The 18,819-nt window shown below is 41.8% G+C and overlaps 1 protein-coding gene across 3 annotated transcripts in view; it reads right to left on the bottom strand.

Moving 5' to 3' along the window:
• The window catches only part of IQGAP1 (IQ motif containing GTPase activating protein 1), a 93,976-nt gene that overhangs the window by 25,546 nt on the left and 49,611 nt on the right, over positions 1-18,819 (bottom strand). For all 3 annotated transcript variants that reach the window (XM_036277942.1, XM_036277943.1, XM_036277944.1), the window contains 10 exons: positions 18,071-18,155; positions 13,682-13,845; positions 12,635-12,719; positions 11,731-11,894; positions 11,417-11,577; positions 9,357-9,481; positions 6,828-6,991; positions 2,499-2,589; positions 2,143-2,310; positions 76-218 (listed from right to left, as the gene is read on the bottom strand). In XM_036277942.1, the coding sequence (XP_036133835.1) occupies positions 76-218; positions 2,143-2,310; positions 2,499-2,589; positions 6,828-6,991; positions 9,357-9,481; positions 11,417-11,577; positions 11,731-11,894; positions 12,635-12,719; positions 13,682-13,845; positions 18,071-18,155 (1,350 nt within the window). The remainder of the gene's footprint in view (positions 1-75; positions 219-2,142; positions 2,311-2,498; positions 2,590-6,827; positions 6,992-9,356; positions 9,482-11,416; positions 11,578-11,730; positions 11,895-12,634; positions 12,720-13,681; positions 13,846-18,070; positions 18,156-18,819) is intronic.

Below are 18,819 nucleotides of genomic sequence, written 5' to 3'. Positions count from 1 at the left end.
TACACGCCTGTTCCTCCTAATGTCAGCTCTAACACACTTTCTCAGTTTCTTCCTACCTGAAGAAATGTGACCTACCTGGATCTCCTCCCGTGAAAGTTGCATAGAGTTTTGCACAAAGCCTGGGGGTTCATCCCATCCTCCTTCCTGAGTCTCCAGATTGTGGTAATAATAATATCCACCTTTCACCCAGTGCTTCACCCACTTGCTGTTGTTATCTCCTGGCACAGTAAAAGAAAGATGTAAGAGATCCAGAGCCACATTCCCCACACTCATATGTCTGACACTGCAGGATGACTCTGATCAGGTTTAACAGTCTAAATGAAGACCATTTTAAAAACCTGTTCCTGCCCTGGCCAGTGTGTCTCAGCGGTTTGAGTGTTGGCCCAAGGATCAAAGAGTTGTGGGTTTGATTCCGGTCAAGGGCACGTACCTCGGTTGCAGTTCGGTACTCGGCCCTGGTGGGGGTCATGTGGGAGGCAACTAATCAATGTGTCTCTCTCACATCGATGTTTCTCCCCCACCGCCCATTCCATATGAAGATAAATAAAAAAATATCCTCAGGTGAGGATTTAAAAAATACATTAATTAATTAAAAAAACAAAACCTATTCCTTGGATCTATGAGAGTAAAGGGGCATCCTAAGTCTCTTTTAAATTATGGCTTTGTGATGTCTCATTTAGCTCACTCGCCTCTACATTATTAAAAAAAAACACCTACGCCCTGGCCAGTTTGGCTCAGCGGTTAGAGCGTCGGCCTGCGGTCCGGAGAGACCCGGGTTCGGTTCCCGCTAAGGGCGCGTACTTCGGTTGCAGTTTGTCCCCGGCCCTGGTTGGTCGTGTGGGTGGCGGCCACTCGATGTGTCCCTTCACGTCGATGTTTCTCTCTCTCTCCCTTCCTCTCTCTCCCTCCCACTCTATCTGTGCAAAAAATGGAAAAATATCCTCAGGTGAGGATAAAAAAAAAAAAACAAAAAACACCTACGAAGTCCAATTGTGGAATGAAATTTAATCAGCTTTGTTCCTTCCAAAACCAATCTCTAAGACTTTATGCATCAGAAAACTACTTTCTGATATAAAATCCACAACCATTCAGCCTCTTTAGTTAATAAAAAAAGGGAGTAAAAAGAGATGTAAATCTTATCTTTATTCCCTCCTTTTGCAGATAAATTACTTTTATCTATCTATAGACTTTGATACTATAGGAACTACTAACACCCTATAAAAGACAAACAGTCAAATATTTGATCCTACATTTACAGAAAATTGACCCTTTATTTATTTATTTAATCCTCACCTGAGGACATTTTTCCATTTTTTGTTCAGACAGAGTGGAAGGGAGAGGAAGAGAGAGAAACATCGATGTGAAAGGGACACATTGAGTGGCCGCCTCCCACACGACCCAACCAGGGCTGGGGACAAACTGCAATCGAGGTACGTGCCCTGAGCGGGAACCAAACCCGGGCCTCTCTCTAGAGCAGGCCAACGCTCTAACCGCTGAACCAAACAGGCCAGGGAGAAAATTGACCTTTTAAAACATAGTTGTCAACAAGGGGGAGAATTTTTTTTAATTATCCTCACCCAAGGACACTTTTTTTTTTTTTTGCATTTATCTTCAGACAGAGCGAGAGGGAGAGAGGGAGGAAGAGAGAGAGAGACACATCGAGCGGTTGCCACCCACATGACCCCAACCAGGGCAGGGACAAACTGCAACCGAGGTATGTGCCCTTAACGGGAACCGAACCCGGGTCTCTCTGGACCGCAGGCCAACTCTCTAACCGCTGAACCAAACTGACCAGGGCAAGAATTTTTTTTTTTTTAAATAGGAATATTATTGTCTCCTTAGGGTATTTAAAATAAGCCTAAATGCTGTACTTCCACACAAAAGTATCTTTGCCCAGCTGGTGTGGCGCAGTGGATTCCTAGTCAGGGCACATGCCTAGATTGCCGGCTTGATCCCCAAGTAGGGGGCATGCAGGAGGCAGCTGATCGAGGTATCTCTCTCACATTGATGTTTCTATCTCTCCCATCCTCTCTCTAAAAAAAAAGTATCTTTCCCTACAGACTGTCTCTTTCCTCTACATCGGTCCTCTCATATACTCAAGTTCTTAGCTTCAGGGCACATATTTATTTCACCATAACTCACCTGCTGCCAGCTTTTTCTTCTTGGATTCAGCAAGGTCGCTCTGGTAAGTTTCACAACACTCAGGAATGACTCCATACAAGCCGACGTCAGGGGAGCGAAGGGCACTCAGTGTTTTGCCAACATCGCCACTTTGCACAGCCTCATTAATGGCAAAGATTCCTAAGGCAACTATTGTGGAAGAGAATTGTTACCAGAACAGTTTAGAAAGTACCTAAATGCATACACTACTTCGCCTGATTATGCCCACTACTGGCAAACTGTGACCCCTACATGTCTTCATCTTGGTCAAGCTGAGATATGAAGTACCTCACCATCCTGCCCTCCACCAATATAGACATAAAACAGCTGATACATACACTTCTGTGCTTCTTGGGTGTCTTTGTTGGACTGCCAGATTCCACCTTGAATTTCATCCAACCATAACACAGCTGACTCATCCTGGGTTTCCTACACACCAGGAAAAGCAAAATAATATTAAGAGCAACGAAGCCCTGGCTGGTGTGGCTCAATTGGTTGGGCACTGTCCCATGCACCAAAAGGTTGCTGGTTCCATTCCTGGTCAGGGCACATGCCCAGGTTTGGGCTCGACCCTCAGTTGACTATTCCATGCATCTCGTGTGTTTAAAATTTCCTCCCTAAGTGAATCTCAGAAGCCCCATTTATCAAATGTGCACTGATTTCATGGTTCCTTTTGTTTTTAAAGATTTTTAATTGGATTTTAGAGAGAAGGGAGAAGGAGAGGGAGAGATAGAAACATCAATGAGAGAGAAACATTGGTCAGCTGCCTCTTGCATTCCCCCCAGTAGGGATCGCCCAGGCATGTGCCATGACTGGGAATTGAACCAGTGCCCTGCTGGTGCATGAGACGATGCTCAATCCACTAAGCCACACCAGCCTGGATTATATCAGCTATTTTAAATATGTTCATGAAACTAAAGGATATAAGAATAAGGTCTCACCAATAAAGAATTATCAACAAAGAGATGGAACTTATTTTTTAAAAAGAAGAATCCAATTAAATTTTAGAGTTGTCAAGTACAATAACTGAAATTTAAAAAATTCCTAGAGGGACTCAGCAGATTTGAGCAAAATGAAGAATCAGCAAACTTGAAGAAAAATCAGCTGAAATGATCCATTCTGAGAAACAGTAAGAAAATAAATGTAGAAAAATGAACAAAGCCTCAGAGACCTAAGGATACCATCAATAATATCAATATATGTATAATGGAATTCCCAGAAGACAGGAAGAAAGAGAAAGAGGCAGAAAGAATACCTGATGAAAATATGAATCAACCTATAACAAATATAGAGATGGAATAATAATCAAAACATATCCTACAAAAAACTAAACCTAAATCGTAGGACCACATGGCTTCACTGGTGAAGTCTACCAAATGTTTAAAGAATTAACACCAATCCCTTACAAACTCTTCTAAAACATAAAAGAGGAGAACACTTCCCAATTCATTCTAAAAGGTTTTTATCACCCTGATACCAAAACCAGACACAAAGACATCACAAGAGAACTACAGACCAAGTTAAATTAAGACCTTTTGCTTGCTAAATTTGGAACTCAGATTATTATTTTCAACACGACTTTCAAAATGGCTCAGAGAAACTTAGAAGCTAAGTTGAGGCCTAAAAAAATGCAATTCCATCTAATGTGTAGTCCACCCAGCCAGGACTGGCAGTGTTAAGCAAATTTCCCTCTAACCATCGCCCCACCCCTCCCTCTGAAAAGTTATTCCACAGCAAAAGGAAATGCTTCAAACTTCAGTCACATCCTCTAACACTTTAACTCCCTTGACCCAATCAAAAGGAACAGTCAGGCTCAGAGCATGAGTGACAGCAGGTTCAAGTTGTATCTTCAATCTAGTTTCCTTTTTGAGACATGTAACCCGACCAACTTTATTCTCCCAAAGCTCACCCTCTGTCAGTCAAACATAAGATTCCTTGTGGACTTATATGGCAGCAAAAACAAACATGACCCCTGGGGCCTACACAGAATTACTGCAGTCAGGCTCCCTTCCCCAGTTAGAGATTCTGAATCAGCAGAAATAGAGCATAAATCTTAGGAATCTATATTGTTAAAATGACTTTTCAAGTGTTCTAGTGATTGGCCACGTTTAAGAACTGATTCAAAATTGATTATGAGAGACAGAGACCTCCATTGATAGCTTCTCCACAGCCAACTGCTTCTCAGCTGAGTCAGTAAAATCAGCTGGTCCCTTTGTCTCAATTTCCTGGCTACAAAACAGGATCTGTGATTCAACCCTCACCACAGGATCAACTGACATTCTGCACATTAATGTGCCTGTTACATGAAGCCTGATACTAGTGACATTTACACGATTAGGACGATGTAATGTCAACTACTCTGATGAAAATGGAATTGAAGGAAATCTATCAACATTATAATATTATCCTCAACTCCTCCACCTCTAATCAATGTCTTCATTTGTATTTCTACCTTTGGACTCCCAGAAAGATTCTGACACCCTAAATTATAAATTTCTTTTAGCCCTGGCTGGTTTGGCACAGCAGTTGAAGTGTCGGCCTAAGAACTGTAGGGTTTCAGGTTTGATTCCTGGTCAAGGGCACATAACTGGGTTGCAGATTCGACCCCCAGCCCCAGTAGGAGTCATGCAGGAAGCAACCAATTGATGTGTCTCTCTCACAGCGATGTTTCTCTCTCTCTCTCTCTCTCTCTCTCTCTCCCCCTCCCGCCCTTCCACTCTATCTAAAACTCAATGGAAAAATATCCTCAGATGAAGATCAACAACAACCACCACAAAGAATTTGTTTCAGCTCTTCCATTTGCTACAAGAACTTAACTGTAGAGATCTTCTAAGTAAAAAAATAAAAAAGTAGTCCCCCCTATCTAACTGCTGTTAGTTAGGAAGAATTTAAAAGGAGATTAATCACAATTAGAGAAACAGAGGTAATTATGCTTTCATCATGCAACTAATATATGAGGGCCAACTACACACAAACTAACTTCTGACTCAGCAACAGCATAAAAAGAGGTATAAATCTTGTCCATTTCATCAACAAACCAGCTGAGAGGTAAGACAAACTTTTTAAAAGATGGGTTTTGTTACAATTACTTTGGAAAACTTTTATGTTCATAACAGCAGTATTTCCAAAAGCCATTAAAATGAAAACAACCCATATGCTCATCAACTAATAAATGGAATAACATTCCACACAACAGAATAGTATTCAACAATAAAAAGAAATGAAGTGCTAACATATGCTGCAACTTGGATAAACCAAGCTAAGTGGAAGAAGCCAGTCATAAAGGACCACATACTGCATTATTCCACTTATATAAAATGTCCAGAGCAAGCTAAGAAAGTAGACTGATGGCTGCCTGGGACTGGAGAGACTGAAGGCAAATGAGGAATGATAACCACAGGCACCAGGTTTCTTTTGAGGGTGATGAAAATGTTATAAAATTGACTGTAGTGATAGTTGCACAATTCTGTGACTAGACTAAAAACCACTAAATTATACACTTTAAAATGGTAAGTTGTGTGGTATGTGAATTATATCTCAATAAACCTGTTATAAAAAAAAACGTTGTGTCCTGGCCAGTTTGGCTTGGCAGTTAGAGCGTCGGCCTGCAGACTGATGAGTCCCAGGTTTGGGTTCCGCTAAGGGCATGTACCTCAGTTGCAGTTTGTCCCCAGCCCCAGTTGGGGTCGTGTGGGTGGCAGCCACTCAATGTGTCTCTCTCACATAGATGTTTCCTCTCTCTATTCCTCCATCTCTCCCTCCCGCTCTGTATAAAGATAAATACAAAAATGTCCTTGGGTGAGAATAAAAACAACAACAAACTTCGTGGCATTAGCTACTAAAGCTTACATGTATTGTGTTATATTACATACACATACACACACACACAAATATATGTATATGTATATGTACACACACACACACACACATTCCTTATGACCCACAAATTCCCCTTCTAAATGTATTTCTACTAGAAATGCATACATATTTACCAAAAGACATGTACTAGACTATTCACAGAAGTACTATTTGCAATAGCCAAAAGTTGGGGAAAACCAAAAATTCACCAATAGAATATATAATCACACAATGGAATAGTACACAACAATGATAATGAAGAAACTATTGCAGCATGCAACCACGTGGGCAAATTTCATTACCATTATGTTAGGCAGAAGTAGCCAGACACAGAAGAGGACATGATGTATGATCTCACGTAAATACAATTCAAAAAGAGGCAGAAATCAACTGTGGTGTCAGAATTAGGATGGTGGTTACCGACAGATGGTGGAGGGGTTTATAAGGATGGTAGGGGACGGGGGGGAGGGGTTCTGTTAATGCTTTTTATCTACATACAAATTACACATGCACACTCACTTTTGAAAATTTATACAACCATATACTTATATGACTTACACATTGTTGGGATTTTATATTTCAATACAGAATTTATGTTGGGACACAGAGTGTCTAAAACAATAACAAAAAAAAAAAACACAAATGTGTAAAATAGCCAAGCTTCCAAAAGGCAGAATCTATGTCCCTTACTCCCTGTGTCCCTCCAGGAATAGTCACTGAGTGAATCCAGGGAGGCATCCCTCCTGTATCTTGGTGCTTGCAAAGATGAAGTTCTCTGAACAGAAATGAACCATTTTGATGCCACTCACCTGGGCTTTCTCTCTCTTGGCTCGGATCAGAGTGTCTTGGTAATGCTGGGCCACCTCTGCCAGGACACCCTCCAGTTTGGCTGCAGGAATCTGCAGGGCCTGCAGGGTCTTTTGGGCATCACCTTCATCCAGGGCTTCATTAATTAAACCGATGGCTAAAATCCCTAAAGATGAAGAGACAAAGGTCATTTTTTTAGGAAATTCTGTAGCCCTGGCCAGTTTGGCTTAGTGGTTAGAGTGTCCACTCGAAAACCGAAGAGTCGTGGGTATGATTCCGGGTCAAGGGCACTTACCTGGGTTGCAGGTTCAATCCCTGGCCCTGGGCGAAGTTGTACAGGACGCAACTAATTGATGTGTCTCTCTCACATCAATGTTTCTCTCTCTCTCCCAACCCCTTTCCTCCCTCCCACTCTATCTAAAAAAAAAATCAACGGAAAAGTATCCTTGGGTAAGGATTTAAAAAATGAATTAAAAAAGAAATTGTATAAACAAATCAAACTTTTTAAAAAAAATTCTCACCTGAGAATATTTTCCCAAATATCTTCAGATAGAGTGGGAGGGGAGGGGAGAGAGAGAGAGAAACACTGACGTGAGAGAAACACATCAATTGGCTGCCTCCTGCACAACCCTGACCAAGGCCAGGGACAAACCGCAACCGAGGTATGTGCCCTTGGCCGGAATCAAACCCGCAACTCTGGTCTACAGGCTGATGCCCCAACCACTGAGCCAAACCAGCCAGGGCAAACAAATCAATCTTTAAACATGCCAAGTAAACATAAAACAACCCAAGCATTACCATGATTCAAACTGTAATTTGTCATCCATAATACTGAGCAGTGTGTGTGTGTGTGTGTGTTTTTAATTTAGTGTTAGTTTCTTTCAAATAAACACACTTATACCCACATTACTATTGAAAGCTCAAGTCCTCACCCTGGCCAGTTTGGCTCAGCAGTTAGAGCGTCAGCCCATGGACCAAAGAGTCACAGGTTCGATTCCAATCAAGGGAACATACCTTGATTGTGGTTTGGTCCACAACCCAATCTGGATTGTGCAGGAGGCTACCAATTGATGTGTCTCTCTCACATCAATGTTTCTCTCTCTCTCTCCCACTCTATCTGAAGATAAAGGAAAAAGTGAGGATTTAAAAATAAAAAGTGAATGGGCGGGATGGGGAGGAGGGAGTCTAGGGGGGCAAAAGGAGAAACATCTGTAACAAAAATAAATTAATAAAAATTGGAGAAAAAAATAAAAATAAAAAGTGAAGATATTTATAAAACTGGCTTCATAGTATAGTTTTCAGGTACATTTCAATGTGTAATCAAAACCATTCTTGATTTACAAAAAGTCAGAGTTCAAGGGATCTTAAAAAGTCACCTAATTCAACATTTTCATAGAAAAAAAAAGATGAGGCTTAGGGATCTCCTCCAAGATCATAAAGTAAACTAGTGGCAGACAGAGGATCCAAGCCCAGGGCACCCTGCTCCATGGCAAGGCTCTTTCCACTAAATCAACTGAACATGTTTCACAGGAAATATAAATTAAACTAGAAACGTTCACTCCCATGGTATCTCAGCCAGCTGTGCTATTTCTGTAAAGATTATTGTATAACAAAAATTTTGGCTGGTATTTGCCCCTAGTTCCTGGGAAAAAGCCTCTAAACCCTTAGAATTTCCCAAGTGATAGGAATAACTGTTATTCATGGTGGGCCCCTAGGTAGTTTCAGGATGGGGGCAGGCCGTGCTGGAAAGACCAACCATGTGATTAGAAGATTGAACCATGTGATATGATATTAGCCCAGTCTCCCTATATCTAGGGTGAGGAGGTGGTCTGGAAATTAAGTTCAATTACATGGCCAGTGATACAATCATTATTTGTATGTAAGGAAACCTTAAAATAAAACTCTGGATACCCAAAGCTCAAGTGAGCTTCCCTGAATGTGATACACATCAATGTGCTGGGAGGGTGGCACAGCCTGAGGACACCCTACCAGACATCGCCCTATAGATCTCTTCCTTTGGTTGGTCCCCATCTGTATCCTATAACAAAACTATAATCATAAGCATAACACTTTCCTGAATTCTGTGAGTCAATGTAGAAAATAACTGAATCCGAATGGGTAGAGGAAACACCCATATTTATAGCAAGTTGTTCAGAAATGTGGTGACCTGAGAACTCCGGAACTTACAGCTGATGTCTGAAATGGCAGGAATCTTTTGGAGGACCATGCCCTCAACCTATGCAACATAACCTAACTCCAGGTAGTGTCAGAACCACTTGCTACAACAGCATTTAAAAATAACAGATCATGTTCAATTCATCTCCTGAAAATTTAGTTCTTATTACCTACATACCTAATTATAGCAATTGCCTGGTATTTTGAAAATAATATCCAACCTTAGCTTTTGAGTTATATATATGTTATATATTTCAATTTTAAAAAACCCTCTCAGGAATAGTGTTTAGAACCAGTGCACAGAATCACACCGTTTTTCCCTGTGACATTCGAGGGGATGGGAGTGGATCACTCACTCTCGTGTTCCTCCTGCACCACCAGGTTCACATGGTCCACACAAGCTTGGATGTCATTCCACGTAATAAACTCGTTCTTCTCTGCATGTGCCTGAGCTTTCAGCTTCATCAGCTCATCGAGATACCTGCCCCAGTCCCCCAACAAAAAAGACGGTGAAGTGCAACATAAGAAAAGAAACCGTCAGGGTCATTGTGGTGACAGGAATGAGAAGACAAAGTATCCAAGAACACAAAGTTAAGGTACTCAACAGTTTGATAACAGTTTGATTTATTCTAGAAGCCAGCTTCAGGACTCAGTTACCTTAAACAAAATGTGAAAATGTAAGGATATCACCTATTCTTTTTTTTTTTAATCCTCACCCAAGGACATTTTTTCCATTTCTGTGTTCAGACAGAGTGGGAGGGAGAGAGAGAGAGAGAGAAACATTGATGTGAAAGGGACACATCAAGTGGTTGCCACCCGCACAACCAACCAGGGCCAGGGACAAACCGCAACCGAGGTACGTGCCCTTAGCAGGAACCGAACCCGGGTCTCTCCAGACCGCAGGCCAATGCTCTAACCGCTGAGCCAAACCGGCCAGGGCAGGATATCACCTATTCTTAAAAGCCTCTAAATTCCAGGTAAGACCAACTCTAGAATCAGAGAGAGGCAGCAGCTTAAGAACTTCCTCCAAAGACAAGAAAACAAGGCCATACACCAGCTGGGAAATGTAGACAGAATAACAGATCAACAAACCATCATTCAGCAGCTCTTCTGAAAGTATCGACTTAGGTAAGAGTTATCAACTGGGGTTAAACATGTTAAGTCAACGGTCAACGGACATTTTGATGGTGCAAAATGTGCAAAAAGAGATTATGGTCTGGTGAGAGATAAGCACAGATATCTGTTGGAGGGAAAAGCTGTCCCCTAATCCAAGGATCAATCTTAGTATTGTTAATGACAGGACAGTGAGTCTTGATATGACAAAATGAAATACACATCACCAAAACAGTCCAATTGAATCTTTTTTTTTTATCCTCACCCGAGGACACTTTTCTATTTTTTGTTCAGATAGAGTGGGAGGAAGAGAGAGAGAAAGAGAAACCTCGACGTGAAAGGGACACATGAAGTGGTTGCCACCCACATGACCCAACCAGGGCCGGGGACAAACTGCAACTGAGGTATATGCCCTTAGCGGGAATCAAACCCAGGTCTCTCTGGACCGCAGGTCGACGCTCTAGCCGCTGAGCCAAACCGGCCAGGGCTGAATCTTGATAAACCTTTATACATAATTTCCAATGTACAGGAATAAGATAAAATATTAAGAAACAACCAAAACCAGAAGATGGGACATTTTATAGGACAACTGGTTCTATCTCATTAAAGAATCAAGTATCATTAAGAAAGGGAAAATTCTGGATTAAAAGATACATAAAGGGACACAACAAACAGATGTAATACATGGGCCTGGACCGGATCCTAGTTTGAACAAATCAGCTGAAAAGAGTTGGAACAAATGAGAAGTTTGAAGATGGACTGAAGTTAGAGAATCTTACAGAAGTATTACTGTTTTTGTCAGGGAATAAGATAGTATTATTTTGGCTATATAACACATCCTGACTGTTTTAGATAAGCATACATTTAGGAGTAGAATGTCACGATATCTGTTAATTTACTATAAATCCTTCAGGATAAAAATGCATAAAATGGCCCAGCTGGTGTGGCTCAGTGGACTGAGCATCATCTCATGCACCAAGAGGTCATTGGTTCAATTCCCAGTCAGGGCACATCAGGGCACATGCCTGGGTTGTAGGCTTGGTCCCCAGTAGGGGGTGTGCAGGAGGCAGCCGATCAATTCCTCTCATCAGTGTTTCTATCTCTCTCCCTCTTCCTTCCACTCTATATAAAAATCAATGAAAATATATTTTTAAAAAATGTATAAGATGAATCAAAATAGGAGAAAAAAAAAGATGATCACATGAACATCACAGTGCATGTGAAGAAAACAGGACAGCTGACAGGTGACACACAAAGGAGGTGATAGCCATCAAAGGATTCAATCCACCACTTGGGCACTCACCTCTGACAGTTTTCCTCTTCAATGTTGGTCAGGCCTGTAACTGAACTGCTCAGCTGTTTCCACACCGTATTCATGTCTCCTGACTCCAGTGCCCTATTGATGAGGGCCACTGACGACAACATCTCCACTGCAACAGACAGCTCGGGATGGGTGAGGCTATGCTGGACAGAGAGGGGTGGAGAGAGTGAGGAGAGACATTCAGGAATACCAAGGAGTCTGCTTCTGGTCTAAAAACACAGTGTGCCCACGATGTGAGCATTAAACTCCCCCCCAGCGCATTTTGCTCACAAACAGGACAGGTGCTGTTTACTTACTTCCGGACTCTGTTGCTGCAGGGTAGCCAGCTCCTTCTGATAAAGATCGGCAGCGAATGGATACACCTGGGGCAGCTGGGCTTCAGGATTCATTAGTTCCAGCACAGTCTTCTCAGCAACACCCTTCTGGATGGCGGCATTGATGGCAGCCACTGCTGCCAGCCCTGGCAGAAAACAGTCAGAAACACAGTTGGCTGAGAAAGCCCTGAGGGGAAGGAGACGCCAACTGTCACAGAACAAAGTTGCATTCTGTGGATAAACTGTTAGCCGTGGCACCTAGAGTGGAACTTTCATCATAGAAAGCAGTCTCCTTTGTACAAGGATGAAGTGTACGGTATGCGAACTGTATCACGATAAAGCTATTTAGAAAAAGCAGCCTCCTTGTCTCCTTACCCAGACTCTCCTTCTGCTCCAAACCATCCGCAGCCACCACTACTCTACCTACCTAAACACCTCTTCCTTCCCTGCAGCCGCCAGTAAAGCACTGGCTTCTTCAGCTGCCACTCAAAGCTCTCACCATCTTTCTGAGCCTTTACCTTACACAACCCAGCGCAAAACATCTACAAAAACTTGATTCTAAGCACTGTCCTTCAATATACCTTTCACCTTCAGCCCCTTTCCCTGTTACCGTACATTAGGAACAGCCTTCTTTCCCCTCTTTCACCATCCAAATCTCACTCATTAATCCCTGATGCAGATGTTTCCCTAACCAGCACGGCGCTTACTAGATGAAGGGAGCCACCCTGATGGGGGGAACCCCACTGCCAAAGGCCCTGGTGGTGGATTACAGGGAGGAGGCAGTGGTGGCGTGAGGGGTGGCAGACTCCAGCCTCAGACTCCTGAAGACATGAAGTCACTTCCCTCCCCACCTCAGCATTTCAGGAGCCCAGCTGGGGACTCGTACTTCTCTGATACTGCTGGGCAGCACTGTTGGCGGCATCCACCGCAGCCTGTAGCTCCTCCTTCTGCAGGGGATCCGCCTGACCACCCTGAGAAAAGCAAAAAACATTGAGGTTAAGATTCCTCCCGCCTCTGCCTCCAGACCGTAAGTTCTCCTGCCTCCAGAGCAGTCACTAGGGACAGAGGGCCACGGGGATAAGTGACAGCTTCAGGCTACATGCAGCCAAAGTGGCAGCCCTGGCCACATTTGGGGTGCAGTGACTTTCTGGATACCAGGACATTTAAAGAAATATTTTGTGAGAAACATCAAAATGTCCTGAGATAAAATGTTTACAGAACCACTAGCACATTGATGCTACTGATTCCGGCCAATATACACTAGGAATTGTAAAGTGTATACTTGCCCTTACCAGTGGTTCTCAACCTTCCTAATGCCGTGACCCTTTAATACAGCTCCTCATGTTGTGGTGACCCCCAATCATAAAATTATTTTCGTTGCTACTTCATAACTGTAATTTTGCTACTGTTATGTCTTAGGTGACCCCTGTGAAAGGGTCGTTCGACCGCCAAAGGGGTCATGACCCACCGGTTGAGAACCGCTGATTTAGACAAAAAGAAGGTCCCTCATATTTGTTCTGGAAAAAAAAACCCAAGGACAATTGCACAGAGTCTCCTGCACAGTGAGTTCTCTCCAGTATTGGCCAGAGGACAAAGCAAGGTGTGGTGTTTTTTTTTAAGTAGAAATTCCTGAAGTGAGAATGTAAAAACTCAGATTTTGGTGGGGGATTAAGGAGAAGGCTTCAGGTGAAGGGGTGGTTAGATTGTAAGCATAAGTATTATTTATTTTTTAAAAAGATTTACGACTCCAAAACCAGAGTTCAAGACAATGTGTACTTTATCTGAGAACATTGTAAAAACCTAATTTATATGCAGGAGGAAACGTACTATAGTACTAGAAAAAGAGGCCTTTAAAGAAGTATCTTTAAAACGACAGCATGGGATTCAGATAGATGTGCACAAATCCTGCAGGCTGAACCCAGGGTCTTCTCACCTGTCTCTTCTGCTGCCTGTCACTCAGGAGCTGCTTCAGGTACCACTCGCTGTTCTGCTGCTGCAGCCCTCGGAGGCCCAGTGCTGGCGACTGCAGAACCCTGAACAGGGCCAGGGCGGCTCCCTGATCCAAAGCCAGGTCTATGTTTGCTAATGCAGAAAACGCTGAGGAGGAAAAAGGCAAGCACTTAACAAAATGCTGTTAACATTATAGCCTAGGACATTTTTCCTTCCTCCAAAGCAACCTCAGTTCAGATTAGGAAACAGAATTCAGGTTGCCTTTATTCTGAACTATCACAGAAGCATAAGATTTGGGGATTGGAAAAGAACCATAAAGCCACCAGCCTCCCAGGGGCTCCTGCCAGGCTCTTTATTAGATTCCTGGACCTCACCCCAGGCCTACTTAAAAGCTTCCAGATGTAGACAGCCTGGCACCAATATAGGAGCAAAGTAAAAGGCCAATCTAGACCAATGCGTGCCTAAATTCCCTCTGAAATGCCAAGTTGTTGTCAAGATGAAACTACTAAATAGGAGAATTTATCTCCCACAGAAATTTACCACATCTTTGGACAATTTTGTTTCAAAAGTATTGTTAGGAAGAATGAAGAGGATAGAGGAGCACCAAGTATATGGTGACGGAAGGAGATGAGACTTCGGGTGGTGAGCACACAATGGAGTATACAGACGTCATGTGATCAAGTTGTACCCTGAAACTTATATAATGTTATTAACCAATTGCTACCCCCAACACATTTCATTATAAAATTTAAAAATTGTAAAAGAGTGTTAAAGTTCTCACCCTAGAGCTGACACTCGATTATATCCAGTCCCCCTTCCCCTGTGACAGTCTACTCCATGCTAACGAGCCTTAGTGCCTTCGACCACTTCGACCACAGCAGCATTCTGAATCCCTTCACTATCCCGGCAGGTCCTGAACACACCCACCAGCGCAGGCAGTGCCAACACCAAGGATGGTCTGACCTTGGAACAGAAGGAACTGTCTGCACCCTCTAGACTGTGCCTGCTTCTCGCCCAGAACCTGAGGTCACACAGGTCTTTAATATATCTGACAGTGAAAACCCAGGTGTTCCTTCAGCTGAAAAGATAATGAAGATACCTTCCTTATAGTGTTAAGATTAGACGAAATCATATGCATGAAAACACTTTGTAAATTGTAAAATAATAAATAAGGTATTAGGTTGAAAGTTAGAATGAGGTATTTTCTGATATCAGAAATAATAACTACTGTATTATTTTCAATCTCCCTACTTTTAGAAGAGAAAATGGAGTTCTCCCTCCAATGTCCCACCCAGGGATGAACATCTGATTTATCACCAAAGTAGGAAAAAAAAAAAAAACCAATAAAACTAAAAGTCCAAATACTTGGGGCATAGCACTACTTCTCAATTTTAAATGTTTTCATTAGTAAAGAAGAAAATTAATATAAGGTGTTAGAAGGAAAATAAAACAGTCTAATGGAAAATAAAATCTCAAATACACCAGAGAGGTAGTGAGGACAAGTAGAACTAATAAATAAAACCAAGAGGTAACAGGATAAAAAGGTGAAAAATTTCTATGGATTTGTGGTCTCACTGTAGACTCCTAAGACTGTTTACTTCTTCCCAAGGATTATACCTACAATTCAGCTAACTGATCACAGCACCACGGTGGCAGCTCCTTGAGTCATGGCTGCAGGTCTATGTGGCAGTTAGCCAACTAGCCATCCATTCCTTTAACTCTTGCTGAGCACCTACTATATGCTGAAAATGTAGCTTTGGACAAAACAGACCAATATCTCCATCCTCATGGAGGTTTTGTAGTAGTGAGGGACAAAAAATAAACAAAATCAACATAGGTAACAACTAGGTATGCAATGCAGAACCTTGGGGTATCTATCTACAAAAGCATCTAGTCAGTTATACTTTTACTAGAAACAAACTTTTTAAACAATTTCTCCCACTAAACTTTAATTATCTAACTCAAATTTTCCTTATTCTACTTAACAAAACATAAAATCTGTTTCTTATTTTTAACTATTTCGCTGCAGCTTTCTTCTGGGGCAGGATTAACAGCTTCATTGCTGGTTCTCAGCCCCAGAGAAAGGATCTTATCTATAATTATGTTAAGATAATTCCTGGAACCTAACATCTATCTTTTTTAGCACACAACTTCCCCTGGCCTGAGAATTTCTTTATAATTAGGAAAAGAATGCCCCTCTATGGGGTATTCTCTGCCTCATCCTTGCCTTCTTATCCATCAGAAGAATGCGGTGACGGTTAATACAAATCTCCCAGGAGAAGTCAGCACTCCTTTCTTTATTCTAAGACTGCACCTCATACACCTTTGATACCTTGTTCTAACCAAGTTGTCCTGAAATTCCTCACTGCACTGAAATCTATTCGAGGAAATGTTATTATTTTGTTCCTCTGACCAACACAAGAAGAATATGATTGGAACACTTTTAAAACATAAACATATGGTTTCCTCACATGTTTATAATGGACTCTCATATAATTAGCCAGGTAAAGCTATAAGGGTTATAAAATCCCAAACAACATACTAGGAAAAATCCCTGCATAAAAGTATTTTATGCACTACATTAGCAGAAAATGTATTGGACTCTCTTCTCACACAGACAACTACGTATAAAAAGACACTCCGGCTTATACTGCTGACTTGAGTATTCACACAGACACAGCACCACAGATCACCCATTCCTGAATGAAACTATTACTCTGTGCAGAAAGCCATTTTCCTAAGTGAAGCCGACTGGAACATAGGCTCCTGGTAGGAGTTAGAATTCCTTATTATGTAGAGTAAGTAAAATTTTATACGTTCTCTCCAGTTACTCTGAATGTCAATTCAAATGAGAAATTAGGACCTCAAAATGAACAGAGAAGACAGTGATTACTATTACTGTGCTATTATTACTATCTTGAGCAAAACAAGACCAAGAATGAAATCAAATAAGCTTTTTTTGTATATGAGTCTAATCCTACACTAAAAATTATGAGAGTTTCAAAAGAAGCAGAACTCAGAAGTAATCTCTCATTTGAGTTTATAAAAATGTCAGAAATAAAGAGCAAGCAATGTAAGACAATATATAATTAAGTATAAAACTGTGTGGTTTAGTCTATCAGTGGTGTGGGAGATTTAAAAGGCAAATATATTGTGAGCTGGATAGCCACTGAGTCCTAATTGAGCTGGATCTTTAATGATGGGTACAATTTAGATTAGAAAAGAGATGAGGTAATTGGACATTAAGCAGGGAGATTATGTGCTTTTTTAAAGACACAATAATAATACTAATATTTATTAAGTATTTACTAAAAACTACGCAACTTACATACATTATCTCATCATATGCATAATAATTCTATGCCACGGGTGTCCGAGGTCCCACAGCTATTAACAACAGGGAAAGAGACCAAATCTCAGGTCTGTCCCACTCCACAGCCAGACTCTTTTTTTTAATACTTTTGTTGATTTTTTAGAGAGAGAGGAAGGGAGAGATAGAAACATCGACGTGAGAGAGAAACATCTATTGGCTGCCTCCTGCATGCACTCTACTGGGGATCGAGCCCGAAACCCGGGCATGTGCCCTGACCAGGAATTGAACTGGGACCTCTCAGTCCATGAGACGATGCTCAATCCACTGAGCCACACTGGCCAGGCCAGAGCCAGACTCATTTGAGTCATGAAATGAACAGAATGAATATAGGCGATGATTAGGTAAATGAGCTTCAATAGAGTTGTATGCATAAAATACCGCATAAAGGACTCCACTGGGCTAGGGTTCTGCATTTGGTCTGGCAAGTCATAAAAAACCAATGTAGGCTCTTTAGCAGAACAGGGACAGAATGAAAATGATACTTCCAAGAAATTAATTTCTCAAAAGTGTGTTATACATATATACAAAAATCAATATGAGTAGTACAATCTCATTTTTGTTTAAATATATGCTTTGAAAGGGATATGCATAAAAAATCAATAGTGGTTATTTCTAGGTGATAGGGGTCTGATTTTTTGCTTATTGTTTACCTCTGGATAATTTGTACTAGTCTTTAAGAGAAAAACAAAGCTGTTATATTATTTTAAAAACAGAAAATATAAAATTCCTATTCAGATTTTTTAATAAGTGTGTATCATAGGATGAAAGAGTGAAACAAGCCAAAAGGATCAATCCAGAAGCTACCGCAGTGGAGTGTGGGCCTGCCTGAAGACAGCAGCAGCTAACAGAAGACATGAATACAAAACAGCCACAAGCAATAGTCCCCAAACAAATTCTCTAATGTCTACAATAAATAAACTATGTTATCAGTCCAAGAACAGATCAACACTCACATTATTCTGTCATCCCCTTAGGTGCCTGGCTCAGGCACATACTTACTGTTGACTTTGTTTATATTGCCTTGAATTTCAGCTTGAGTGAGCAGCTCCTCATAAACGTCCCTCTCTCTCTCAGAGTTTTCTGTCTGAAGATGAGTAAAAAGTATTAGATTAGCTCAGGTCTCTATGACCACAGAAATATACTTGAGCTCCTCCCCTACCATAACAGAACCAAGAGCAGGTAAGGGTGTGGCTTAAAGTTATTAGTAAAGAACAAAATGGAATGCTACACAGCTATAACTAAAACATAAAAAGCAGCCCTGGCCAATTTGGCTTAGCAGTTAGAGCATCTGCCTGGTGAACCGAAGGGCTGCAGGTTCGATTCCCAGCCCCTGTCGGGGTCCTCCAGGAGACAACCAATCAATGTGTCTGTCTTACATCCATGTTTCTCGCTCTCTCTCTCTCTCCCTCCCTTTCTTCTACTCTCTCTAAAAATCAGTGGAGAGCCCTGGCCGGTTTGGCTCAGCGGTTAGAGCATCGGCCTGCGGTCCTGAGAGACCCGGGTTCGGTTCCCACTAAGGGCACGTACCTCGGTTGCAGTTTGTCCCCGGCCCTGGTTGGGTCATGTGGGTGGCAGCCACTCGACGTGTCCCTTTCACGTCGATGTCTCTCTCTCTCTCTCTCTCTCTCTCTCTCTCTCTCTCTCTCTCTCTCCCTCCCTCCCTCCCTCCCTCCCTCCCTCCCACACTATCTGAACAAAAAATAGAAAAAATGTCCTTGGGTGAGGATAAAAAAATTTTAAAAAATCAG

This window comes from Molossus molossus, unplaced genomic scaffold (assembly GCF_014108415.1).
Source record: "Molossus molossus isolate mMolMol1 unplaced genomic scaffold, mMolMol1.p scaffold_m16_p_24, whole genome shotgun sequence".
NCBI classification, from domain to species: domain Eukaryota; kingdom Metazoa; phylum Chordata; class Mammalia; order Chiroptera; family Molossidae; genus Molossus; species Molossus molossus.
The sequence above is the reverse complement of the archived record's forward strand: the minus strand, read 5'-3'. Positions and strand labels throughout refer to the sequence as shown.